General features: G+C 39.8%; 1 protein-coding gene across 2 annotated transcripts; it reads left to right on the forward strand.

Annotated features, from left to right (window-relative positions):
* Positions 1-76: 76 nt before the first annotated feature.
* Positions 77-27956, forward strand: KLHDC1 (kelch domain containing 1). 2 transcript variants are annotated; one of them, XR_011809388.1, is made up of 13 exons: positions 77-397; positions 2869-2939; positions 5441-5558; positions 6402-6520; positions 7884-7962; positions 8806-8889; positions 10721-10804; positions 16949-17007; positions 21264-21376; positions 22155-22227; positions 24554-24742; positions 26202-26286; positions 26591-26645. XR_011809388.1 is itself a non-coding variant. In XM_027459550.3 (13 exons), the coding sequence occupies exons 1-13, from the start codon at positions 296-298 to the stop codon at positions 27141-27143; spliced, it is 1215 nt and encodes a 404-aa protein (XP_027315351.1). In that variant the 5' UTR covers positions 86-295; the 3' UTR covers positions 27144-27956. The 2 variants fall into 2 exon arrangements, 1 of the variants encoding a protein (XP_027315351.1); XM_027459550.3 differs by lacking the exon at positions 24554-24742 and adding an exon at positions 26969-27956 and having other exon boundaries at positions 86-397; positions 26591-26643.
* The last annotated feature ends 36 nt before the right edge of the window (positions 27957-27992 follow it).

The raw sequence follows: 27992 nt of genomic DNA on the forward strand, positions 1-27992 counted from the left end.
CCCCCCAGCAGCCTCCTCAGAGCCTCGTTCCCCCCCCCCCGGGACCCATCTCAGCACCGACCATCCCCTCAGGGCACCCTGAGGCGCCCACCCCACCCCGGGGCAGGGGGCGGCGGCGCGGGCAGCCCGGTGCCGCCCCACATTTTGGACCCTCCTCGCTTCCCGTCCGCCTGCGGGCAGCGAGCGGCGGCGGCGAGCCGCAGCCTCTCCCGGAGGAGGCGGTGAGGCAGCGAGGCAGGCAGGCGGCTCCCTCCTCCTCCTCTTCCTCCATCCTCCTCCCCGTCCTCCCCCTAAGATGGCGGCAGACCCCGCGGAGCGCTTCTGCGTGGCCGAGGAGCGGAGCGGCCACTGCGCCGTGGTGGACGGCAACTTTCTCTACGTCTGGGGGGGCTACGTGGTAAGGAGGGCGAGCGGGGCTAGGGCGGAGGGAAGCGACAGGAGGGGACGCGAGAAGCAGGGTGCAGCCGGCGGCGAGCCCCCACACGGGGGCTGAGGGGGCGCCGAAGCGGCCCCCCCCCGCCATGCCTGCCCCCCCCCCTCAGGCAGCGCTGTTTACCTCAGCGCGGCCGCTGATTGGCCGGCGGCGTGGCGCGCGCGCCGCGGGGGCGGGCGTTTCAAATGGCCCCCCACGGCCGCCGCGCTGAGGGGATGGCGGGGGGGGGTCCCCTCACGGAGCCCCCCCCCCCCCCGGTCGCTGGGGCTCGGGCAATGGTCTGGGCTGAATGTTTTTTTATTTTTTTTGAAGGGTGACAGCTGTAATTGGCGGCTGTGCCTCACCCTTACGTAATCGCGGCGTTTTTGGGGCGTTAGTAGTTGTCTGACGGAAAGGTGTCTGCTGCCTGTCATCAAAAGATCACCACCGCTAAATGCTTCTGACTCCTAGTTCTCAATTAGTTCAGTCTTAAACTACAAATAATGCTACACTACATACAGCCGATTTAATCTACAGTGTCTGCACACTGGGCATAAAATGTGAAAGTCACTGTGCTTAGTCTTACTCCAGTTTAAATCATGTTTCTATTACATTTTCAGTTTTTATCTCTATTTTTTTTTTTTTGTGGGTTAAAGTAAGCTTTTAAATGTGCAAAACCTCTCCTGTGCTCAAGCAGAGTTCCAGTTGGAGCATCCTGGGTTTAAACTTTAAAACATGGCATGTGCTGAGTGTAGGCAATGGCAGGGGAAGGACGCTCTTAGGGCCCTCAGGTACCACTGCCCGATTGCCTTTTGTCTCTTCCTGAAGTGCATTAGGGTTTGGTTTCTGGAAATCAGAATGTTCTTTTCTTGGAACTAAAATATTGGGCTTGAAAGATGGGGCAGAGCCGAGCAGCGTGTGCAATTTGAAGAGTTTTTCTGCTCCTGAGCTGGATTCATTTCACCTGAAAGGAGCTGTGCTGCTGGTGGCTGCTGCGAGGCTGAAAATACAGCCCCCTTGTACTGAAATAAGAGCCCTGTAATGTACAGGAAGTTCTAAAGTTCTTCTCTGGCATTAAATTCAATAATAGTCTATAGCTATGCAACGCCTAAACCACTGGAAATATTCAGTACTTCTCTGTGCTGTAGCCTTAAAGATTGGGTTGACTACTGCAGTATTTCCAAAGGTTTTCTGATGAAGGATTATAGGTTCCTGGCACAGACAGAATACCATGTGTGTTGAGTTTTGGAGATAAAACTACGAAACTCATACACGGGGTGTATTTACCTGTGTACTGTGAAAATCAGTAAGTTAATCTTTAAGCAGTGCTTTACAAAGCCAAATCACGTTTTTACGTGTTGTATGCTGAATGGTAGACTGCCACCCAGCTAACTTACTCTTGGTATCAGTGTTTTTACTCCAGGCTGGTTCTCTAGCAACTCCTTGGCCTCTTACCACTGTTGGGTTTAGATTAAGTGTAGTGGACTTTTGCACTTTCTGAAGTGTGCAAGCTGCGTGTAGTGGCATAGCCTTCCTTAGGAAAGGTACCCGGCAAGATAAACTAGAGCGAATGAATTGCTTGCTTGCCTAATTGGCACCTCTCAAATTGAGAAGGTAATAATAAAGGCAAGTAATCAATATCAGTAATAAATAATTAAGCTTCAGTTTTGTTTATAACTTCTTTTCCTCACATTGATTTCGCTTTTATCTCTGCTTTTCTTTTCTTTATTTGGTTACTGTCTCTGGCTGCTTATTCCCTTAAAGTGTTTCATTTCTTTCTAAGGCTAAGAGAATAACAACATAATTGTCACACAGCTGGAGTTCTGCAATTGCATTCCTTCAGACTTCCTTTTCCTTTTTGTTATTCTTCCTCATCGTTATTTCCCAGATTATTTTTATATAGCCTCTTTGATAGCTCTGTTTTTCACAGAGGAATTAGGCTCCTCCTGATGTCCCTAACCACCTGCAGGAGGGTGCCGAGAGGACGGAGCCAGGCCCAGAGACCCCTCCTAATTTAAAGTATCTCCCAAAACAAAAGATAATGCTTTCTGAATATCGAAATGCTTATCTCTACCTCTAATTTACTAATAGACCAAATTTAATTTCCTTTTAGGGCACTGTGATTATAAAAAGTAGTGATTAAATCTACTATTTGCAATCAGCAAAACTCAATGACATGAGGACACAACTAGCACAGCATTTTTAATAGCTTCAAAAAGTAGAAACATCTGTTTTGAACTTCCAGTATAAATTGTAAGATATTTAAATTATTGAGCTGCCTGCTCATAAAGGTAACGATCAGAGCAAGAGTGCTGGAGTATGACTTATGCTCTGGTAAGATTATCTCCTTAAGAGTATTCGGAGTTGCTAAGTAACATGATTTGGTATTCATTTAAAAATGTATGGTGTATAATGCATAATTGATTTAACATTTGCGATTTTTTTTTCCATTTTAGTCGATTGAAGAAAATGAAGTGTATTTGCCTAATGATGAGCTCTGGATCTATGAAATGGATAGTGGGTTATGGTAAGTTAAATTATTTATATTTGATTGATAAATAAAGTTGGTATTTGCAGAGGTTACAATTAGCTGCTGTGTAAAGGTTTCCTTCAGTTACATGAGCTATTGGTCATGTTCCTTGGCGTTAACATAGCAAATGTTTAATATGAAGACTGAAAAACAAGCATACGTATTTGGAAATTACTCTAGGAAATGTTAATTTCATAAGTATAATTGTGTTTTGTTTTTTTTCCGGACAGATGTTTGAAATGGCCATCTCAGGGCTCTCTTGTTAGAATAAGTGCATTTTACTTGTGCTTAATTCTCCATATATCAAATACTCCTTTTAACATTAAACACTAGGTAGTTGTGTTGTTGATCTATTTACAATTATATGTATTTGTGCTATTATTTAACTGTGTATTTCTAAAAGTAATTCATAACTATACAAATCTTGCATATCGCTAGCAATTTAATCTTTGTTTATATTTATTGTGTTTACACACTGTATGGGGGGAGAGATTAACAATGCTTCTGTTTTAAGTTTTCCAATGGTTTTTATTACAATAATTGTATTCAGCCTAGTAGAGCAGTATTCATTTAGGTTCGTATGTGTTTTCTGCCAGCTGTCTAATCTCCCAACTGTTTGTGTTCTTTGCATATCCATAGTCACGAGATTTCTTTTGAACCTATATTAAAAGCAACATTTTGAAATTGAGGAAAAAGGGGAGGAGGACTAGATCAGGAAGGTGTCTTACGTATGAAATTCCTTATCTGTTCAGTCAAGTCACTGACTTTGAAAACAACATTTTGCCTACAGCTAGCTGTGCAGTTCTAGCAAGACTTCATTAGGGTTTTGTTGTTATTTTTGGTGGTTTGGGTTTTTAAGAGTGTAACCTCACTGCCTTTTGATGTCTGTTTCTTTTGGTGAAAGGGTTGGCTAAAGCAACCTCATACCCTTTCTTGTTCTTAACCCCCTGATGTCCCTGTATCAGTTGTCCTGGTACAGCTCTTTATATGGTCACATAGGAAATTGGATCGGGAAAGAGATCTGAGTTAAATATAACCTTTCTTTTTTCAGAGCTATTTTTAACATGGATCAGTTCTTGAACTCATTCACTTACAGCACAAAAGTTGTAAGCATACAGCAGAACACACAGCCTGACACAGGAATGAGCAGGAGCAGAGAAGGGGAAGGTGGTTTTGCCTGTGGCAGTGCTGATGCCAGAACAAAGGTATTTGGAAGCAGAGCCATGACCTGCTGTTTGTTAGCACAGCTTTCAGTAAGGACAGGTTACACATGCATCATTCACATCTGGTGATTAAGGACATAAACAGCTTTTCCTTTTAAAGGCTGCTTCCAGTTCTTTTAGGTTGGGATAAGGTCAAGAGTCAGAACTGAACGCTGTAACAATCCTTCTACATGGTCACCAGTGCCAGAAGCTGAAGGCATCGGGTCTAAGTGCAGGTGCATCGATGAAGGGAGTGAATGGAAGTGACTGCTTCAGGAAGCCTGGTGACATTACACCTAGCAGAGAGAAGAAAATCTGGAGCTAGGCTTTGAAGGTGGGAGACTGGGCTAGAGACCTGGGTGGAGAGCTAAGAAGTAACGGGAATGACAAGGGAAGGGAAATTTGACCAGAAACTGTGGAGTGAAAGCAGTTGAGACTTCGGCAGCAAATCTGGAGAACAGAGTTGGAGTGTCAGCACTGGGAGGCTGGGATCTGGCTGGTGTATCTCCAGAAAACGAAGGTGTGGAGACAAGGTGTAAATGCTAAGAAAATTCCATGTCCTCTGTCTGTGTACGTGTGAGAGAGGGAGGGGTAGGTCCCCGTCTTCTGCAGAAATTCGAGCTTCTAGCAAAGCTGCTTTCAACGTGGAGTAATGATGCTAAGCACAGGCTTGGCCTGGTGCTCAGCCTTGGGAGTTTGGCAGAAAGTGACTTTGGTCAGCCAGTTGCATGGCGCTTCCGACCACGTGGTGTTAGGATTTGCACCATGGAAATCACGGCCTTGTACGTGCGGCTAGCAAGAAGGTTGGGACTGCTGATGGTGGCTGAAGAACGGAGCGCTCATTGCTGTAACTGGCATAATTGGAGCTTTTTTATGGTGCTAAATGCAGTGCAAAAGGCAGTTTTAGAAGTGACGTGTGACATAGTACCAAAACCAGTGAGTACTTGTGACCTTTATTTCTACTTCAGTTATTTCTAACGTAACAGCATTGCTGTATTCTCATTTCAGGAGTTTTTGGAGTTATTGCTAATAACATGTCCAGTTTTTGAGTAACTACACTTTTAGCCCTAATAAAGCTCTTTTACTATGAGATACTTCATAAATGTATACGCAGTGTTCAAGCGAAAATACTCTTCTACCACAGGAGCCCAACTTAATAAATCAGCTAGTTTCTCCTCCTAAATGTGGCCAAAATATTGCAAGTGTATTTTTAGCTTTAAGTGCAAAAATTATTTATACCTCTATACTGTGCATGGAAACAGCATTGTAACACCTAACGTATGTGCTAAATTGCAGGACAATGCACCTAATGGAAGGAGAGCTCCCTACCTCCATGTCAGGAAGCTGTGGAGCAAGCATTAATGGGAAGCTGTACATTTTTGGTGGATTTGATGATAAAGGATACAGTAATCGGGTATTGTATTCTTTTGTTTTCTTTCACAAAGGATTGTATTTGAATGAATAGTAATGCTGGCCCTATTTTCTGAAATAAAGGAGAAATTTAAGGAAAATCTTTTAGTGTTGTAGACAAAACATACTTTAAACTGACAAAATAAAAAGTTTAATTTCTGTTTTAATGTTCAACTCCATTTATTTTTCTGGGAATTTTTGTTGAATCATAGCTTCAGAACCAGGCACAGAATGTGAAACTTTTTATTTCTAAGAATTGCCAGCGTTTTCCTAATTACTTTTTAAAAAAATGTATTGTCAGCCATAATTGAAATTGATCTCCTATATCCCTTTGGTGATTACCTTTCTTGTATGGCCAAGCAGTAATTAAAGTTAAAATATAGCTACAGGATTTCGTAGTAACCAAAGACTGAAGTAGCAAAGTCAGAAGTGCGCTATCATCTAGTGTCAGCGATGTCAGGCTTCAGACTAGAAAATAACTGAGCTGGAGCTTGCAGTCACATCTGTTCAGCACTCCATTCACAAACACTGCTGATTTCTGCGTGGGCGTTCTCTTCAGGTTAGGCAGAGCTACTGCTGGTTGGAGAATTGAAGGAGCAGGGTAGTATTATACAGGTCTGACAGAGGGAAGGCAAGGAAACTGCTAATTCTCACGTTTTAACTGTTCTCGTGGTGAATCGGACTCTTCCCATATGCTGCGATGTATCGTAAATTTCACTGACAGTTCCTTTTTTTAAAGGAAGTAAGTAGCATATTCTGGGGGAGGTGGGTTGTTCTTTTTGCTGCTCAATTGTGCCAGATTCTTCAATACCATTTATACTGAGAATGTTGTATTTTTTTTTTTCAGCTGTATTATGTTAATCTGCGAACAAAAAATGGAACCTATAGGTGGAAAAAAATCACAAATTTTAAAGGCCAACCTCCTACACCACGTGACAAGCTTTCCTGCTGGGTGTATAAGGACAGGTAACACATTAAGAATATTTAATATGTGTTGATTGCAGAGAGGCCATACTATAAAGTGAGGAGAACACAGGTTTGTGATTCACAAAACTTTAATTCTTAGCTTGACTTACTGTGGGATTTTGTGCAACTTTCTTAACTTTGTACCAGAGTTTTCTCACATGTAAGCTGAATTAATGGTAAATATAAGGTGGCTTTGGGAGAGAGTTAGGAAATTCAGTGGAAGTTTCTGGAATGCTTTGAGACTTGAGGTGAAACTTGTTATGCACATATTACCTATGTTTTTAATTTTAATGCACAACAAAAAAAAAATCAGTATAGAAATGACATTGAGTTTCTGTTGCGTTATGGACCCATTAATTATTTCTTGCAATAAAATATATTTTAGCATTTGTATGCCTTGAAAAATGCACTAACAATTACAAGAACATTTCAGTGAGTATTTTTACTTTATAAGAACCAAGTCAGGCTAGATACGTGTTGTAAAAGTTAGTCAACATATTTAGAAAAAAAGCTTAATCAAACCTATTTTAGGTGGCAGAGGGTAACAAGCATAACCTTTTCATTTAACAAACATATTTGGAGACAAGCTATGCACCTTTGTAGAAGTATACCTTAAAAATTCACAAGGTGTGAATTTGCAGATCAGGATGTCTTGGTGTATTGCACGATGCTTTCAGTAACTCTGTTTCCCCAGGAATGTGTCTGGAATGACCTGCACCATGCCATCAGTTCCTAAATTGCCTTCTCCCGAGATCACTAACAGCTATATCAAATATCCTCAAATGTTGAAGTTAAACAAAACTTTAGGAACCATTACTTGTGGATGGCCATTTCGTGGGTGGAATATTAGGCTGGGAGGTGTGTAACGCTACTTGCAATGCAATATGTTCAGTAGCACTTAGCTGAAAGAATCTCTTCATAAGCTTACAGAAAGCAAGAGGAAGATGTTGTGAGTCATAGCCAGTGAGCTGACCTTTGGGAACATTTGTTGAAAAAAGCTTAATTCAGAAGTCTAACAAATATTGTAGAAGCATAGGGATGTTACTGTTGTGTGTAGTGCATCATTTTGACTCATGTCTGAAAATGACCGGTGAGCTTGGGGATGGAGGAATATAGAACAAGGGCTTTGAGGTACCTTGAAGCTCCCTCCTTACTTAAAAGGGTTTCTGTCAGGCACATTGAGAAGTGTAACAATACCACCTTCATGTTGGTAAGGTTTTCTGTATGATTAGATGTAGTATGAAATATTTTAATTTGTGTTATATACAGTAGGTAAAGCAATATTTGAGGCTAATTATTACAGTTTATTAATATGAGTTCTATTCTAAAAACAGCTAACATCTTCTTTTTGTTGGTGTTTTAGGCTAATATATTTTGGTGGCTATGGCTGTAGGAAGCATAATGAGCTGAGTGATTGTTTTGATGTCCACGATGCATTTTGGGTAAGAGATTTGCTACAATTCAGTGTTTTGTCCTTTCTTGTCAAAGCATGATCTGTTGTACTATGCTCAGTAGGTATGAAGAATCATGAGAGCTGTAAACTTGAGGCTTCTGCTTTGATTTGGAATTTCAGGTGTTGCGTGTTGCTGGGAGGTGTTGGGTGTTCAGTGTATTCAAAGTGCTAGACTTTGAATGCAATGAAACAAAATGCTGTCAGGAAAAACAAATGCAATATTTTAAATCTGAAGACCCTTTTTTTAAACACAGAACTCCCAGAAGATTTTAGAATTGCTTTTCTTGAAGTAACAGAAGGGAATTTATAGTTTCACAACTCTAACGGACAAGCGCTCTCAGTTAATTTCCTTAATTTGTTAACCAAGGTAAATGCCATATGTTTTAAGATGCCTGGATTAGCTAGTTTCCTATAATGAATTCTTACTAGAAAGAAGGAGGCTTATTAGAGTCTTTTCACATGAATTAATAGGTATGTATTTACGGAGTCCTGACCCTTAACATCGAATGTTAAATATTGACTTACAAGAAATGTATTACCTTGTACAATCTAAGTGTTTAATTCTTAGTATGTTGTGGCATGATGTAGGCTTTGTCTACCACAGTGACTCATTTGGGAGCCCAAAGCCCATTTTCGAGTGTCATTATCCCTCATCCTACCTCCAACTAGACCTGAGTTGCTCTATCACTTTGAAAATGTTAGTGTATTTCTTTAAATAAAGTTCTGTATTTTAGTTTATTTTCTGTTTTGATAGATCACTTGTAGGTTTGTACCCTTTAACAAGCACAAAGATTTTAAAATAATGCTTTTAATTTTTTAACTTCTCTTTCAGGAAGGACAGATATTCTGGGGATGGCACAATGATGTTCATGTTTTTGATACAAACACACAAACTTGGTCTCAACCAGCAATTCGAGTGAGTGTTCTTTAAGTCTTATCTTTTGAGACAATTGTGACCTTCCTGCATTTTGAATAGTTACTGAGCTCTCAAAATTCATGGTGGGACAAGTAATTTGAAAATGCTTCCTTTTCATTGTCTTTAACATAGCACAGGAGGACACTCGATGAATCTGAAATGTGGAGAATTCAAGATTGATGTCATGACTTTTTTTCTCTACAGGATGTAGACTGGTGTTTGTTCTATAATGTGGTTCTGAGCCAAAACATAAAGTAAGCTTCAGAGAGGTATTTGACATCTGGATAGATTAGGAGGTGATGCAGTATCCTGTACCTAGGAGGTCAGGCTTTGTATTTAGGTTTTAAAGTACATGTTGGGAATATGAAATTCCCGTCAGCTCTCTCTGTTACTGGGAAGCCAAGGCACTGGCATGCTCCATGAAACCATTCAGCGTGACTCCCAGAGCGGTGCTGAGGAGCAGGAGGTGTTTCAGCAGCTCCTCACAAAGGCTCCATGGGCCCTGCCAAACGCATTCTGCAGGCTGGTTGGGAATCCCTGTGGGGTTTGCCAGTATCTTGGGTTGGGAAGAGTTTCTTGGCTGGAGCATGGCTGTTGACCCACGGCGCATCTCACCTAGCAAAGGCTTCCTGGAGCAAAGCGAAGGTCTGTGGGCAGTGTGCAGCGCAAACATACGTGTGGTTTTAATCATGCCAAGCTGAATTTAACCAGTGTCCTCCACCTATTTGGTTGGCTGCAGCTGTGTATGTGAACCTCTAACACTGATAAGCTATCACAGGTAACTGGGAGTTGACCATATACATGTGGATTTCTTCCTCCCTTCCTACCTCTCTCCTTCTTCAGAAAGCTGATAGGTCAGTGTGAATGATAGCTGAAAGAACAGTAGTGGTCTTGAACCCTAGTCTCTCTTGATTCACTGTTCAGCTCTCACAGAATTAAAAAAAGATTAAAAAAATCTCCCTATATTGTTAGTTTAGGTCTTCAGTCTTTATTTGTGAAGTAAAGATGTATGTTTAGTGTGATGTATGTTTAATACGCTCATTATTTGTTTGTTGTGTACATGCAGTTGCTGTATTCCCTTCAAGGGCTAATGTTGAAAAATCTTTTAAACAAGTATCTACTAGTCATGCAATGTTGTTAGAATAAACAGACCAGATATTATTCAGCAATACATTACTTTAATAGTCTTCCAAAGGAGCATGTGTACTCAGTTTCCCAGTGAAATAGCAATGCACACGTCTTTATGTACTGACATTAAACATGATAGTGTAGTGTAGAACTTCATAAAATCCTGGGGAGCTTACAACTCAGTCGAGCTGTATTGCAGTGAGGTCTGACACTGTTTTATGCTGTTTATAGGCTGTACTAAAACTCCTACAAAATTAAATGCAAAAAAAGAAATTACCATTGAAAAGTAAAAGGCAGTTTTGCTAGCTTTATTTCTGACTTACCCAGGGAAGACTTTTTAGCCTGTGGCTGTTGCATGTTGCATAACAACTTAAGATCTGATTTCTAGAGATTTTTAGTACCAGCTCCTGACAGTTTGTGCTTTGGAAAAATAAAGTGGCACAGGACATACCAACAATAACTGATGTGTTATTTTAATTTTATGCTTAGGAATTAAAGATAAATTAATTGAATTTCACTTGAAAAAAGCCTCGATGTCTTAGACCAAGAGGGAATACATTACACGTTAGCAACTGAGGAAACTCGATTAAAGATTCCTTAGCAATTATGTGTATCTTCTAATGTCTGTGGAATTTTGGACGTGACAATAAATTATTTAATTTGAAATATGAGAAATATAAATGTCATTTATTGGTTCTTTCAGGGTGGAGATCCGCCTCAGCCTCGAGCAGCTCATACATGTGCAGTGCTGGGAAATAAAGGTTACATCTTCGGAGGACGAGTGCTGGTTAGTGTTTAATTAAAACATTTTATAGGTAGTAGTTTAGTAAGTGTTATTTTTGTTTGTTTTTGTTTTGCTTTTCTAATAGCAAATTATTGTTGCAGTAGAAGAAAATCCCAAGTGTTTTTGGCCTAACTGGTATGTTTAGTAGTGTTGAATTCAGGATGCTGTCTTTAATTCCTCTGTAGGAAGTGAATTTCTTCCTTAGAAAAAGAAGATTCTGTCTTTCTGGCTCTAGTATTTACAATGAAGCATACTTCGTCCCCAAAAGGGAAAAACAGATGAGGAGTAAATTTACATGTTTATAAATCAACAAAAATGGTTGACCTCTGTGTAAGATCTGTAGGAGATGCTTCTTTCAGAGTGGGGGAAAAGCAAGCCCAATGATAGATCAGGTTTTTATAAATGGTGAGATGCTAGCATCATATGTTTAGTACAGCTCTGCAGGTTTATAGATCCCTTAAAGAAATGGTAGCAAGAAGTAAATACAAATAGGATTTTAGCTTGTGATTTTTATTTTTTTCTTAAAGAAAGGGGAAATGTGTAAGAACAGTCATTTCTCACATACACGCCTCTCACCTCCTGATTTTTACCTTCTGGGAAAGTAAAGTTCAGAATAGCAGGTTTGATACAGTATTTTAGATTTATAATTGCAACGTGTGGTCCCAAAAGGTAGGAAACAGCAGATTTCAGTTGGCTTTATAATTTAAACTTTTTTTTTTTGCATAGAAGTATTTGAAATACACTCATGCGGACAAGCAGCGTGTGATTATAATGTCTGGATGCAAAGCCAGCATCTCCGTACATTGAGACTGGTAGAGGGAGCTGCAGCGTGTTACCTGATAGCACAGGGTACTGCAGCCACCCGTCACTTAAGCCTCTCCACTGCTCTCTGAATGCCAGTTTCGCAGTCTCAGTCTTTACCTTCAGCATGTTCTGTGACCTTGATAAAGAAAATGTGGAGCATACTGCAGAGATTGCTGTTGGCAGCTCTTTTCTTTGCATCCCATAAGGCTCTTGACCACAAGAGTAAGGCTTGTGTGTACTTCCTTGATAACTGATCCGAAGCTGTACCCTTTAGTACATTATTGGAAGATCTTAAATCTGTTGCCCTGTAGGTAATTGAAGGCATAAGATCTGCATCATATATAATCAGTGCATATATAAAGCAAGAATAGATTCTTGCTATGTAATCTTAACTCTTTTTTTTCTAGCTTTTTTTAACCTAAAAATGAAAAAAAATCATAGGTATCATCCTATGGTTGTCTGTACCTAACAAACCTGAAGTCATCACTGGAAACTTGGGAGATACCAAAACCTCAACATTCAATTTTTGTAGCATTGATTAGGGGAAGTTTTCTCTTTGTTCTGTGCTAAAGCATTAAATAAATGTGAGAATTTAAACCTGAGGCAGCAATTCAATATAAAATAAAAAAAAAAAAAGTATACCTACTTGTTTCTTAAAATAAGACTGGTAGGTAGTAGGTAATTTTAACTAGAGCAGGCTCTACCCATGAGCTGTAATTTTTTTTTGCCAGTGTAGTTTTGTTATGGAGTGGAAAATGTACCAACTCTTTTTAGAACGGTTGCAAAAGCATAGGTAAGATAATATTCTTGTATGACTTTGTCTGAGCTGGAATTTATGAGGAATGCGAGAAGCAGATTCTGTAAGGCAAGTAAAAAAATAATGTAAGTTACTGTGTACTCATCCATATTTTTAAAAATTGTTATGGTTTTAGCCTTTTTTCTTTTTTACCTAAAACTGATTTGTAGCCTTTAATCATATTCAGCTAGCCGATGAGACTTCGATTTCTACATCTACTGCTATGAAAGTAACAGTGAAGGTGCTTTTGAAAGCACTCAGTGCTCTATTTCTGTAGTTTTCCTATATGAAAAAGGAGTTAACTGTTGGTTGGAAATGTCCTACAACGAACATACACCAAATTCCTCTTAGAATCTGCCAAACCTTGTATTCTTAAGGTATGAACCTTTTTTCTGAATCCAAGTTCCCTGTTTTTTTAAGCTCTATTACAAAAGCTCTGCAGTGGTGCAACCTTCTTCTCAGGGAAAGTCTACAGTTCTGTTACAAAACAGCTTACTCCTGCTTGCTCAGACAGAAACCAGACCCAGACCAAGGCAGGTTGAGAATGCGCGCACCAGCAAATACCCAGCCAGTTACTCAGTTTGAATTGCTTCCCACAGCTGCAGGAAAAGTTTTTACCTAAGTAAAGTTTTACCTTTTCAGAGCGTTCAGAGAAGAAAGCCACCAAATTTGCTCCTGTTTATCCTAACCGGTCACGTTGCCCTTGGTACAGGCTCACAACCTCAGGATTGTTGCTAAAGCCCCACCTCAGGTTGTGACAATTGCACAAGGTAGCTTCCAGAGCTGTAGGTTTGGTCAAACATATTTGCAAACAACCAAGGAAATAAATGGGTAGTGGAAAAGACTGACAAAGTATCTGGTTTTGATCAAACCCTGTGTGTCAGGGTGAGCCATGCTGGGCTAAGTGAGCTCCGTGCTCCTGCTATAGACGTGCTGTTTGATGTCTGCTGTGTGAATGAACTCTTGCTAACCACAGCTGACCCGAATCCTGCCTCTCATTTAGCAAGCCCGCAGATGTGAGAGGGAGAGAAAGCAAACGTGAAGAACTAAATGTGCAGCTCAGGACCTCCTGGCCTACCATTTATTTCTGAACGCTTCCTCAGCCTTCAAAGCCTCGCTCCTGCTGGCTTGCTGTGAGCAAGGGCTGTCTGTGTGGTGCAGACGTCTTCACACCACAACAGAACAGCACTGCACGTTGTGCCCAGCCGGCCAGGGTTGCTGCACTGTGCCTGTTGCAGTTGAATTGCTTTATAACCCAAGCCATGATTCCCATGCAGCCTCTGCTACCTGCACGAGAAATTATTAGTAAAACTGGAGCTCACCTGTGATCCCTCCGCTGTGCTGTTGCATGATTAGATGTGCCCTAAGAGGACGTGCCCTCTGGCTTCTAGTTAACCATGTCTATTTGACAGCAGGGTTCAGAAATACAAGAAGGCTCTGAGCTGAAAAGGTTTTTCTCTTCCTCGGGTAGCATCTGCTTCCTTAATAACCACTTGCTAAATTTCAGTGAAACCACTTGGGAATATAAGAGAAGAGTGAAATTTTGGAAAGCTGTATTTAGCTTTGTAGGAGAGCAGCAAGTGTAGTTTTCACCTTAGTGATACCCAGTTACTGATTCACTTTCTATCCTAGGAAAAAAAAAAGGAAGGAAAGTTACAGAGGTTAGGGAGCATTCAGTGGGGCCTGAGGAGTTAATGTAAGTCGTGAAGCAGGAAGGAAAGCTAAAGACATCAGAAAAGGATTGCGTTTCCTGACAACAAGAGTAATTCCTCCCCAGAGGATGAAGTCTTGCTTTTCTCCGCAAATTAAGGAGCAAATACGGGGTTGCTCTGCTCCTCCTTCTCCTTCTAGTTCACCATAATACAAATCTTCCCAGGGAAAAGGCTCTACAAGGAACCAGAAAGGGCCAGGAAGTGTCATGAGGCTTCTCCTATTCATCTTTCTGGGAGGAAAGGGCACCTTTTTCCAAAGTTGGAGCTAGAGCTGGTAAAAGAAGATGATGATGATGATGGTGATCAAAATCAATTGTACCAGGAATCATTTGAAAACAGGCTCAGAAGTGTTATGTGGACTCTGTTCCTCCAGGTAAGCCCCTGACAAACAGAAATGGGAGAAAGTGGGAAGGAAGGAAAGTTAGTCCAAAAGTTGATGCAAGTCTCATGTTTAAGTGGAAAGTTTTCATGTAAAGAATGAAGTAATAACACAAAGTCTTTTCAGCAGCTCTTCACGCATCCGATGCCTTAATGTATGCATGTTTATATTTCTTTTTATCCTTCCTGTCACTGAAGATAAGAAGATAGATTGAACTGCAGTCCTTCTACAAAGATCTGCGTTGTAATAGCTGTTTGATTGTAAATCTGAGACTGGAGAGCTGCACAGAGCAGTGATCTGTAAACACGTCACCCGTAATGCCTTTCATCATGCCAGAAAGCTGGTCCCGAGACAAAGCAGATCCTGGTTAATATTTACTGGGCTGCAAATAAATGAACATGCCATAGATAAGAAAGATGTCTTTGGAGTCCTTGTGGCTCAGACGGAAATGCAAACGCTCTTACAAGGCTCAGTGCTTTCAAGCCAGCTAAGAATCAATCTAGGATCATCAGCTAAATTATTGAATATAGTAGGTAGTGTTTATGGTTACAGGAGAAACCGCAAGCAAATTGTGCATGTGGCAAGTGATGATAGCCTGAGCGGGCCTTACAGCTGCCCAAATAAGGGCTGGGGAGAAAGGCATTTTCATTTGTTATTTGTTAGAGGACTGAATCTTAGGCAGAAATGTCTGACTGATGCCGAGTTGTGAATTCCAAACGAGGTGGGTGTCATTTCTCATCTGTCAGTCTGTTGAAATATTAGCATGTAAAGATGATAACGCATTGATTTCCCAGGGACCAAGGAACTGAAAACTACTCCATCTTCCGCCTCATGCCTAGCTTTGTAAAGAGAGGAAAGTCAGCTAGGAGGTCTTGAACAGCATCTTCTTGAAACCTTAATTTCCAGCGTAACAGCAACTCGCTCTCCTCCCTGTCTTTAATCAATGTCCTCTGTATTGAGCTGTGTGACTCCGAGATGATGAAATGTTTGCGGTTCTGGGGGCCAGGATGTTGTTTATTTTTCCCACCCTATCCCCAAGTGTCTGGCTGTGTACAGGTGCAGCAGAAGATACTCAGTAACCGCCTTTTGCTTTCTGCATGTATGATTTGTTCCTCGTTTCCTTCGAAGCAACCTGAGGGAGCAGGAAACTGGATAGACTTGTCATGGAAGGCAGATCAATCCGCTAGCTGTCAGTTGGACCATGTTTTATTGTTACATTCACCCTCTTACGGGAGTAAAGTTTCTCAGGCAATGCACAAAAGCACTCACATTCTGCTTTCCTTTAGCCTGCTGCCGGCTCTGAAGGCATTTTTCAAAATGCCAGTTAACATCATCTTCCCTAGGACAGAAACGGGCTAGCACTTATGTGATCAGAGGAGGCCACAGCTATCCCGAAATCCTTGCGGTTCCCTGAAATACACCGAGAGACCTTCCACAGCTCAGCTTTGGAAGTCTCTCAAACTCACTAACTGGCTGAGTTCTCAGGGACAAAGCTACTCCTATTCTGACTTAAATGACAAGTCTAGTTTCTGCCTCAGAGGATCTGCAAGCTGGAGAAAGGCTTATTCTAATAGATCTATGGACTACCCTAGGAGAAAAGAAATTGTAAGGTAAGGCAAGCTATATTTCCCTACTTCTCAGATACTGTTTAGTAGTACCTAGAGGAATCACAGCTATCAGCCAAGCGTATTGCAAGCCGCTGAAAGTATTGCTACCATCTAAAGCAAATAAATTTTCGTATATTCTCTCCCCCCTGCCATGTTTCCAAGGCAATTACTTTCCTCACCTCAAAACACAGGCACATATGCAAGTGTATCGATTTCCCATTCTTCTTACTGATATGTTTTATTATTTCTGTGGCAAATGCTAAAGGGTCACGGAACCTTAATGTTGCTAGTATTAACTTTCTGAAAGGGCTTGCCATTCAGAAAAGACAGATGTAATGAACTGCTTGAGGCCTGTCATGTACTGAGTACGCTATTTATTAACATATTCCAAGAAATCAGTGAGCAGGCAGCCAGGAGGATGCAGAGTCAGGATCAGAATGCAAATAAAAATAATGAGAGAAACTGCAGGTAGAGTATTGAAATGAGCAGTTCTGCAATTACCCACTGCAGGTTTTGTGGATCGAGATTCAGTGCTTTTCCAGGAACTGAGTATCACAGTTTGTCACTATTAAGCTACTACTAAAGAGTAAAACTGGCCCTGTAGTGCCATTGCATTACTAGAAATGTTCTTGACAGGTTATTTTCAGTTGCCTGTTTTCTTTGTCGCTTTTTTTAAGAAAAAATGTTTTTTCATGTGCTCCGTAGTACAGAGTTGTTTTAAGGCATATGGGTACAGTTTTCTTTAAATTACTTTTACTTAAATGCTCTGTCCTATGAAGGCCTCACTGAAATACTTTGCTTTTTGTTTGCTTAATATAACACAACTGGGATTTTATTTTTTATTTGTAGCAAACGAGAATGAATGATTTGCACTGCCTGAATTTAGACACGTGGACTTGGTCTGGAAGGTAGGTTGCCCTCTCTAATGCTTAAAATTGAATGTAGCAGATTGAAACATGCTGTTAAATAGTTCCAATTTTAATTCTGTATTTTTTCCAAGAGGAGAATGGGAGTTTGGGGACTTCAACAGCTGTTACACTGTGGTTTCGATTGAATTTAATTTGATAGGGGTTACCACGCTTTTTCTGTTCTGCACCACAGCATTGTTAATGCTATTTTAAGCACAGCATGTAGTGATTTAACATGCTCATTTCCAAGACTGGTACATCTATCCATATGGAATTTTAGATTTGATGTCTTTCTGAATACTTTTTTTTTTTTACTATATCCATATATTTCTCACTGTGGACCAGATTGAGGAAAGATCTTTTTTTCTCCTCTCAAGCATCTTTTACTTATTTAGGTAAAACAAATCACTGAAATATTTCAATTTTAAACTAAATCAGGTGTTAGTGTACTTGTTCAGGTTTGCTTGTATACATTTATGGCAGTGCTCACTACACATATAGTCAGTGGCTGTATTGTTCACTGGCAGACAAAGCAGAGGACAAGCAGAAACCAGTGGGTGATAACCACTGTTCTCTTCCTGTCCTCAAGGTAACCTAGTAGTAATTTCACAAAAGACCCCAAAATGCAACTTCCATGAGTATGTGTCAGTACTGATCCTGCTCCAGAGCTTCACACAGCAATGTTGGGCACCTTTCTCACCTGTGACTTGCTGATGGGTTGTATACCAAGTGTGTTTCTCTCCCCTCTGAACCAAATGCAGAAGGAGGGAGCAGGCAATCCTCCACCTATTCCTTCCCACTGCTCATGGCAGCAGGACGAGGAAGTCTCACAAGTGGCCCTTCAAAAAACCTTCAAAAAAACTTCTCTTTGGAGGTTTCTTTAACTAGCGCTTAGGATTAAGTAATCAGTTTAATTTCCCTTTTTCTTTGCTGGTTGTTTTTAAATGAATAACGTGCTGCCTACATGATAGCACTGTCCCACTTAGACTGCAGACTTTGCCTCTGAGTGGATTGATTATTCCAGTTACTGGATGCAACTGCTTCCTTTTTTTTCGGTTGTTGCACGAGCTGTTCCTATTTGACTTGCTTTGTATTGCTTTAAAAAAGGAAAGCCATGACAGCTGAGTGACAAGTCAACAAGAGGAACTTCAGGCCTTGAAGGAGATGTGTCAGTGTTGAAGTTCGAAGTCCTAGTCAGCCATACGAAAGTTTGCATCTGTCACATTGCTATCTATTCACATTTTTGCTCCAGACTGCCTTTGCACAGATTGCTTGGAAAATGATTTCTGGCCGCATGCTTCCTTTCATAGTCAATAGCGGTGGCTGTGTTAGAAATGGAGCATTTGTGGGGATCATCTGCAATACCAAGAACTTGGTCCCAAAATTCTGATGACTCCACGCAATGCAGAATAAGGCAATGTGGATAATCAGGTTGAACTTTTTTCTCTCCTTTTATTACTATTATTTTTTTGTTTCCTAAGAATTCTACTTTGTAGATTGGCTTGGATGAAACTTCCATAGCAAAGAAATATTGGCTGAGACCAGTGAAGTTAGGTATTAAGATCTTGAAATAAACCAAATCACTTCATATCCTCTGAGCTTCAGGAATAGACTTGAATAGTTCTCATCAGACAGTCTATTTCCAGCTAAAAGCTGCCTCTTAAGAGCCCAGCATTGCACAAGTGGGGAAATTCCTTCAGAGTTCTTTGTTATTAGTGTGAATATTTTCTGCTGTAGGTGCTTCTTGCAACAGCCTTTGCCTTTCTTACACTATAGCTTCAAACTCCTCTGATGTGATGACTAATGAGAATTTGGACAAGTTACAAGCTATTTGATCTTGATAACAGAATTACCTCAGCCATTCTGCAGCTGCTGTTTTGGACTGCCCGTGTGAATTACCACCAGATGAGGGTCAAGCATTTTATATAGATTTACAAGTTTGGCTCTCCGAATGCTGCCGGTGTTTGAGGTTCTGTTGTAAAATCCAGATCTCCCAGCAAGGAGGCATTGGTTTGCACAGCACAACAAATTCACTTGTTGAATATCCTCTCCTAAAAACAGAAATAACAAACGTAGTGATGATTTTATTTAAAGCCCCCTGGCTTTTCATTAACTGGTGTGCTGTAATGATCCATCACACACCCATTTCACCAGGCTGTTTTCCCAACCAGTCATATCAGGTTTTTTCTTCATCTCTGTGCTGATTTCTCAAGGAATTGCATCACATTAACTTATAAATCCAGGAATATCTTCCAGCATGGGGTTGCAATATTGACTTTTCAAGCTCCGTATATTAACTGTTAAGCTTCTTTCCAAATACTCTTGTATTACATAGATACAGCTTTCACTCACCGATTTGCCAACCAGCACAGCAAGCAGGCTGTAAGCTAGGGGCCAAACCTCTCCTAGAGATAATTATCATTGCAAAAGAATTGGAGGAGAGGAGCCCACCTTGCAGTCACCTCTCAGGTTTGTCCTCAAACCTCCCTGTTACTATTTTCAAAATCTTAACCAAATATACCCAGTGTTCATGCTGCCAGGTGCTTTCACAAATGCAGCATCTGCGAAATGTATTGAGTCCCACCCAGGAGGGTACAGCCCATGTCTGTTTTGCAGTGCTAGCTGTCTGGCATCGAGTCAGGTGCTGGGGAAAGTTGGCAGCACATTGCTTTGTCCTTCCTCAGCCTTTTTAAGTGCTGATGTACTGCTGCTATGTAGGGAAGGCCGGGGGATTGGGGAAGATGTTCTCAGACATGAGCTGTCCCACAGTGAGCGATCTCCTGTAGCTAGAAGGGGAGGAGGAGGACAGGGTCCCAGATGATGAATACCCCAACCATGGGCTGCCAAAGTGAGGTAGAGGTGGAGGAGAAGATTTCTGCCACCGCCCAGAATTTACATCATCTCCTCTGAGCTCCACCAGCCTGTTAACTGAAACATTCAATATTATGGTATTTCTGTTACTGTGATCATTTGTGGTATCAATTGTGTGAAAGATTCAAATGCTCTCACCCATCAGTTTCTGGTAGATGTTTTTCTAAACATCAAAGTGTGTTGTATCTTGGCAGTCTGCCTCTTTTGCCAATTTCAGAAGTCTCTTATACAAGAGTTGTGCAAAGCAGGCATTTAAACACTGTCGACTTGGCTCCAACTTTCACGCCAAATTTAGTAGGACAGTTTTGCAATCAGTGTTTAATTAGCTGTGATTCTTCAGTCTCTGCTTCCAGATGGGGAACTGCTTAACAGTCACCAGTAGTGAAATTCCTCTAACAGCTGCAGCTGCCTGTATTATTCACCCCAGGCTCCCTCTGTGCTCAGTTAGGAGAAATAGGCACTTCTTGAGCATGAGGTAACTGCTGCTAAGGTAGACAGATGAAAAAAAAAAAATCACAAGGAAATCACAAGAGCACAAGTTGTGCTCTTCAGGGACCTGTTTCTCTTCATTGATTGTAAAGAAGACACAGATTGCTGTCTCTGCCACGTTCACATTATAGATTGAGCACACATCTGTGCATGTTACATCAACCCCTCTTCAGCAAAGCGGGGGAAAAAGAAAGTATCTGGAGATACAATCTGTGTGAACCGCAGAAAAGTCCTTTCTACACCACTTGGGGTCAGTTGGAGACTGTCCCTGTAAGCAAGCTGATTGGTGTTCACAGCTGCTCTTTTCCTTATCTTTCCAAAATCAGGACATACCTAGTGTGTGCTGGCCTAGATTCTGTGTGTCTGAGTTTAGGTACTTTTACAAAAGAAGTTGCCTCTTTGGTTAGATCGAGATATTACGTGGTCTGATGCCCTCTGGAGGTCCTTAGTTTTCTCTGCTAACTCTTGGGATCCATCAGAGACAGCTGTACGCTGAAGTGCCTGAACTAAATGGTGTGAATTCAGGCCACCCTGTATCCATCCCTAATGCCCAGGTTTTTTATTGTTCAGATTCCCATCTCCAGTATATGGAATTGTGTGACTAAAATCCGTAGATAAAATCTGGAAGAACTAAATTTTTGTATTGTGACCAGAATTTTAGAATGGTGAACCCACCCCTGTTTTGTGCTTAGGTATTGCCCTTTTTACTAACGTTTTTCTCAAGGTTTGGATGGCCTCACTTCTTGAACATAAATTCAGATTGCTTGAATGCAGCTTTTCCGCTGGGAAAATATCCAAACTTGTTCAAATACAAACTAAATTAACTACTACATTTTCTGGCAGGTTCATTTTCATCTTTCTTTGAAATTTTGTTTTTGCTTATTTCTTTCACCAAGAATTAATATCAGTGGAGAGAAACCAAAAGATCGATCATGGCACACATTGACTCCGATAGGAGATGACAGACTCTTTCTTTTTGGTGGACTGAGTTCTGATAATGTTCCTTTAAGTAAGTAACTTTAAAATTGTGATTCTATTATATGCTTTGGTGCTAACTTAATAGATTTTGCATGTTTGTTGTTTTTCAAAAACTGTTTAGATTATTTAAATCTTTTACAGAATTTTCATGACACTTGAGTATTTCTTGAGCGATTTTACCTTTTAAAGAAATGTAGGAGCACGTTGTGCAGTACAATGATAACATTTAATGATCAAACTAATGCTCTTTAGTCAAACTGTCCTTGATTTGAAAGGATAACGGCAAGAGTGTCTCACATTCAGATATGTGCAGAGGATAATTTTTGATCTTGTTACGAATTGCAGTTAGAAGATTCAAATAATGTTAACATAATATAATTTTTTGGATGAATCATGTCCACAAAACACTAGATGGGAAGTAAGGTGGTCTTATTATGCTGTGTTCCCTTTCTAGAAAAGGCAATCTTCTCATGACAAAATATGAAAATAGCTTTGAGTGTCACAGATAAATTACCCTGGGAGGGGACAGTTTTCAAAGGGACGTTGACCTGCTTTCTAAGGGACATCGACCTCCTTTCTCAATAAACCAAAAAGAAAAAAAAGTCTGTGTGTTTTAATTCCAGATTTCAATCCAGCAAGCTTTTTGTAACTGAATGGTTAAGTTTAAATTGCAAAGGTTGAAAAGATTGACTGATGTTTTTGTTATCTTAATATAATATCCTCTTAGAACAGAAAGCTTTTGTATAAATAAAAAGAGAAGGTAATGTTTTGTCCAAGGAAAAAGTACTAATATATGTTCTTATTTATAGGTGATGGCTGGATTCACAGTATTACAACAAATGGATGGAAACAACTTACCCATTTGCCTAAGAGTAGGCCGAGGTATACAAAAATAACACTGAAATTTAGACATTTCAAGTTAAGGGATTCTAAATTAAAAAACAGTGTTTTAAAACTACGTTATAGAAATACTTTACAAAGTGAATGTGGCACGATTTAATAGTTTGCAGTGTTTCCTTACATGCTTCCATACCAGCTGAGGCATTATTACTTTGTGTTTGTTACAGCTGATTCTTACTTTCTTTATGGTGATTATTTGCAGTAAGAGATTCTGATGAAGGATCTGGGTGTCCAGCTAACCTGGTGGTATATATCCAAATGATTTTTATATAAGAAATGTATATTGCTTAACTTTTGAGGAATTTAATAACCAAGGAAAATGGCGAAAATTAATTAATGTTAATACATTTTTAGAAACATGCAGAAGACAGCAATGAAAATGTTGATGCACATTTTGGGAATTAGAAATAGCTGCTGTGTTTTGTTTTTTTTTTTTTATTTCTCTGGGCAGAAGCAACAAATTATGATTACAGTTTTGCAAACCTGAATTTAGTACTAAACTACAGTAGCTAGATTTCTGTCTTTAAAAAAAAAATAAGTTGCATGTTCTAAACCTGGGCATTATTTGAAAGCTGCCATTAAAAACAAATGCCTGCTGTTTCAGAGTACAGCTTTTATTTTTATCCCAGTCTTTGCAGCATTCTCTGTATTATAATGTGAATACTGTTGAAATGAATGGTTGTATATATTAAATACTCAGTTTTTCATGGAGTTCACTCAATATATTCATCCAGGTATTCTCAGCACAATTTCTTGCCATTCTTTTAGTGTATGATTCTAGTCTGACATTTGTATGCTTCCTGCCTTATGTTCTGTTTTCTATTACTGAAATATCCTTACATCATTGAATTTTCTTATTTTATTCTGTTCTAGGGCGTTCTTAAATATAGCAGCCACTGTTAGACCAAGATTTCTGCTTTCGTATATTTCAAACTATTTCAAGACTAAATAAACTCATACCTTAGGTTCACAAAGTATTTTATTTTATGATCAGTGAACTGACAAGTGAAGACTGACTGCCTTAAAAAACAAAGCACGTAATTAGCAGTCACAACTCATACCTGTCTTCCTGTTCAGTTCTTTATACAGATGGTTTCCTAAAAGTTGACTGCTGAAGTGGACTGCCTCCCCTCAGGTTTTTAAGTTTTATCAGTGTCCCATGAAAAAGGACTGGGAAGGGACAGGATGTGCTCTCCTACAGGCAGCAGGCCAGGGACCTGCAGCTCAGCCTTTACTCTGTAATTACACTGGGATAATTCGTGCCTCAGGTGGTGGTGGCACCTGCCTCGGGAGCCCCACATGGCTTACAGGCAGTTTGAGGGCAGATCCCACGCCGGGCTACAAAGAATAACCTCCATTTGGCTGTGCTGGCAGGAGACTGCTGTGCAAGCCCCTGCCTTGCTGCTGCAGAAGCACAAAAAGGGGTCCCCAGACTGATGCTGATACCTCGGCTGGGGACTCAACCGCACACGCAGCCCTGACCCTTCTGGAGAACGGAGCTGTTGGGTTCTGTGCTGATGCCAGTCGGCTCCCTCAGTCCTGCATCTCGTTCTCTGCCATCTTTAGCTGTTGGTGTGTGCTTTGGTAGGCTGAGGTCAGGTGCCTTGCATTGAGCTAAGCCTTTAAGGCAGTAAATGCCCCCCCGCCACTGCCTTCCTTTTTAAAGGAAGAGAATAACATTTTTTCAGGAAGTTTTGGAAGTAAAGGTAAAAGGAGCCATACCAAAAGTCTGTCTATATACTGAATTAGTTTGAATGAGTATGAAGTACTTGTACCATAATTATGGCCCTACACTTGCAGGGGATTACTGCAGACAACAAAAAGGTTTAAATCAGTTCTATTGCTCCCATGCTTTTAACAGTAGGACTTAATATGTAATGGCAACAATACTTAGATATGTACTTAAATATATTTCTATTATAAAAATACACTATGTATCATATATGCATTAGTATATTTTTCCCAACGCTTCTGCAAAATTGATTCTCTCCTTATTTATTCTCCTTATATAAAGAACAATTCCTTTAATTTCCTTCAGCCTCCCGTTTTAGGAATTTCTAATAAATTGTCCTCCAGGTTATAGACCCGTAATTCTGGTAGAAAAAAATTTTTTTCTGTCCATAAGTCATACTTCAGAAAGTATTTTGCATACTAGCTTGATATACAGAACAAAATGTGTGTTTAATGTACAAATCTTAGTGTTTTCATTACAATGTAATTCTCTTAATCTATATTCTAGTTAGAAGAGCTGTATAAGAAGTTTACGTTGATTCAGCTTCTGTATAATTTAAATAACGTGCTTTATTAGAATGTTTAGGTGATAAGTTAGAGCAGCTGTGAGAGGACAAACTCTGTCAGTCTGTAGAAAAAAGCATCAGGTTGCAAGCTAGGATGTCAACAAAATCAAGGCAGGAAAGGCTCCCCAGTGTTCTTCGGTGACGAAGTCCAGGCCAGAGTTTTCCTAATGCAGATAAGGCAGAGACAGATCTATCTCCAGGTATGAGGAAGAGAAAAGGGTGGGATACAGTTTAGCTTAAGGAGAACAGTGAATAATAACTGAAATGAATGGAGTAAGAAAGTGAGAGCGTTTACTTCTGCATGAAAGTTCTAGCTGTGTGTATTTTTTCATTTAAGTAAACGTAAAGGGCCAGAGCTTTGGTGATAATCATCTTGTGATACTTCAGTGGTGATACACCAGTAGAAAAGGAACAGACTTTGATCTGCTGGCAATAAATCAAGCAAGGTGTAGCTACTGAAGCAGAATCATTGTTCTGGCAAGATTATACAAATCGGGGTTTTGGGTTTTATTATTTCATGTACAATCTGCTTTTGTATGTATGATACAAATTACTTGTGGGCATGATGTAAGTAATTGGTGCACAGAAAATGATCCCCGTGAGTCTTTGGGCTTAGAATGAAACTGCCACGAAGTAATTGGTGTGAAGCTCTTATCCTGGTGTTCAGGGGCAACAGTCTGTACTAAAAATCCTGCAGTCTGAAAGCCGATAGAATTATAGTTATGAATTACAGAAACAGTGGATTTTTTTACAGGCTGTTTTTGGCAAAAGCACGCTTTCTTAACTTTTCCACTGTAACATTTTTTTGTGCTACTGATAAATAAGACAAGGTATATATAGGCATAATACAGATAGGTCAAATAATGACAAAAAGATACTGGTCTGTATGGAATGTAACCATTCACCAAAACTGTCATGAGATGGATAGTCACATTGCTCTCTCCTTTTATATTGTTGAAGAATGGAATAATAACATTCTAATGTATTATTTTCAGATTTGATAACCTTTGAAATAATGTCTTGGTTTTCTAAAATGTAGGGGTTCCATCAGAGTACTCTGTGCATGTACATCTCTCTTTCCCATGCACATTTGGAGTCAATCAACTTATCTTAGTAATATTGGACAAATTGGAAACCTCAGAGATGCTTCACAACGTAATCTTTGCAAAGAAATGGTCAAACAGAAAAGAGAGACTCTCATAATCACTTTAGTCCTTTAAGGCTTAGTGCTTACTAGCAAAGACTGGGAGGTGTTCCTTGAGATACAAATTGTTAAAGAACAGCCTGTATTGTTTCTGCACCTCACAGAGCAACTTGTAAAACAAATTATTTAAAATTGTGAAATTCTTCTGGGTAAATAGTGTGAGATAATAAGACTTCAAGTCTCTGTGCTTAAGTAGTGGAATCACAGGATTTAGGAAATGTGACCTTTCCGTTTTAATTAAAAGGATCATATATCCTCGTAACAAAAGTTCTTTGAAAAGAAACTTGAATATGAGTAGAATGTAGGAAAGTCTGTGTGAGGTAATTAATACATGAATAAACTTCCTGCTCCCCTGAAACCCCTTAAAATATATAGTTATTAGAATTGTTTTGCTGACAACACACAGCTGCTTCTTGTTATTCAGTCACTAACCCTATTTACAATTTTGTTGCTAGATTGTGGCATACAGCCTGCCTTGGAAAAGAAGGAGAAGTGATGGTGTTTGGTGGAAGCAAAGATGACTTGCATTTCATGGACACGGTCAGTAAACTGAGTAATGAAATCCTAGCACTACAATAATTAGAGCTGAAATGAAGTTAATGCAGTTGTTGATATTATTGGATTCATTCATATCATGGTATTGTGAAGATGTGACTTTAGGTGTTCTGAGAATGTAATTTAGGAGGGGGTTTTCATGCCTCTTTTCTTTAAAAATAATTATTTAAATATCCACCGTTTTAAATTATGTATGTGGTAATAAATGTTACATTAATCCAGAGAGTAGCAGTATTTCTGAGATAAGCTGTTTATCATTTTAATGTTTGTTTTCCTCTCTCTTCATCAGGGTCATTGCAGTGACTTGTTGATATTTCAGACTCAACCTTACTCGCTTCTCAGGTGAGTTGAGGCTATCAGTACAGGCAGTCTAAGGGTAAATTGTTGTAGCACTATGCTTTTTTCATGCACAGCTTTTAACTATTTAATCCCATGTAGGCAGGTAAATATAAAATCACCTTCTCAGTAAATATTTGAAACATGCAGTTTAAAACATGCATGACAATCCATAGCAGTTTAAATGTTGGCATTGTATAATACTCTTCTTGCACATGCATGCACAACACATGTAGTGACCATCACAAGCAGCTTTTATTCAATATTTTTTGACTTTAGGTTATAGACCACTTACTTAAATCTCCTTTTTTTTTCTCTCCCTCTTCCTTAGGTTGTGTCTAGACTGCATTGGTAAAAACGCAGCCCTCTTAAAAAATCAAATACCTTGCTTGCCATCCAAACTTCTGCAGCAGGTGCTGAAAAAAATAACCTTCTGGGCTGCAGTTAACCACCGGCAAGAGAAGAAAGCTGAAACTGAACGACAATGTCAACTAAACACCACATGAACAATGGCAACGAAACTGTTGAACACTGGTTTATTTACACTGTACAGCAAAGTCTTTTGTTAGTGAACTTTACTAATGCTACAGAGCAACAGTATGTTAAGCTGAGTTTCTAAGTGAAGTTTGAGAACAAAGAAATCCTTTTTATGGAAGTCTTTTGTTTTCTGCGTTATAGGAAACTGAGAAAACTTGATTTGTATATATTGTTAACTTCTGCTGTTGTGGTCTTAATGAGACAGTCCGTACAACTTGTTCTTTTTGAAGGTGACATGCCATAAAAATGTTTTCAGTTGACCAAAACGTGGCTTAAGTCTAAAAACTTAACTAGAGCCTTATCACATCAGCCTTTCTGAAAAAAATAAGTTTAACACCATCTTTGGAAGACTCAGACTTGTCCATCCTGAAGAAGGTAACTGGAAGGAAACACCACCGAATCTTATTATTTGATTCCACTAGACTCTGTCATCTGAGTACGTAGTCAAGTGACGGAGCTGAGCATCGTACCCACCCCATGAAGGGCGATAGCTGAGCGGGGGACTTGAAGAGCACTGTAAGGAGCAGCATTACAGCTCGCATAGGAAAGCTCACATGCTGCTCATAATGTGGTTTTGCTATGTTTCTGTAATCAACGAGTCCTTTTTGAAATAGGTTGTATATTGTATTTTGGATGTGTAAAGTTTATATTTAATTCTTGTTTAAAAAAAAAATGCTTATTTATTGTTTAAAGAAGAGCATATGTAGTACTTGCTATTTTTCTGTTTCGAATACCCAGTTAACAGGAGCACAGTCATTAAAATTTTATAGAGTTGGAGACCACTTTTGACTAGTTTGGACATTTTTACGATCTGCAAA

This window comes from Anas platyrhynchos, chromosome 5, assembly GCF_047663525.1.
Source record: "Anas platyrhynchos isolate ZD024472 breed Pekin duck chromosome 5, IASCAAS_PekinDuck_T2T, whole genome shotgun sequence".
Classification (NCBI taxonomy): Eukaryota; Metazoa; Chordata; class Aves; order Anseriformes; family Anatidae; genus Anas; species Anas platyrhynchos.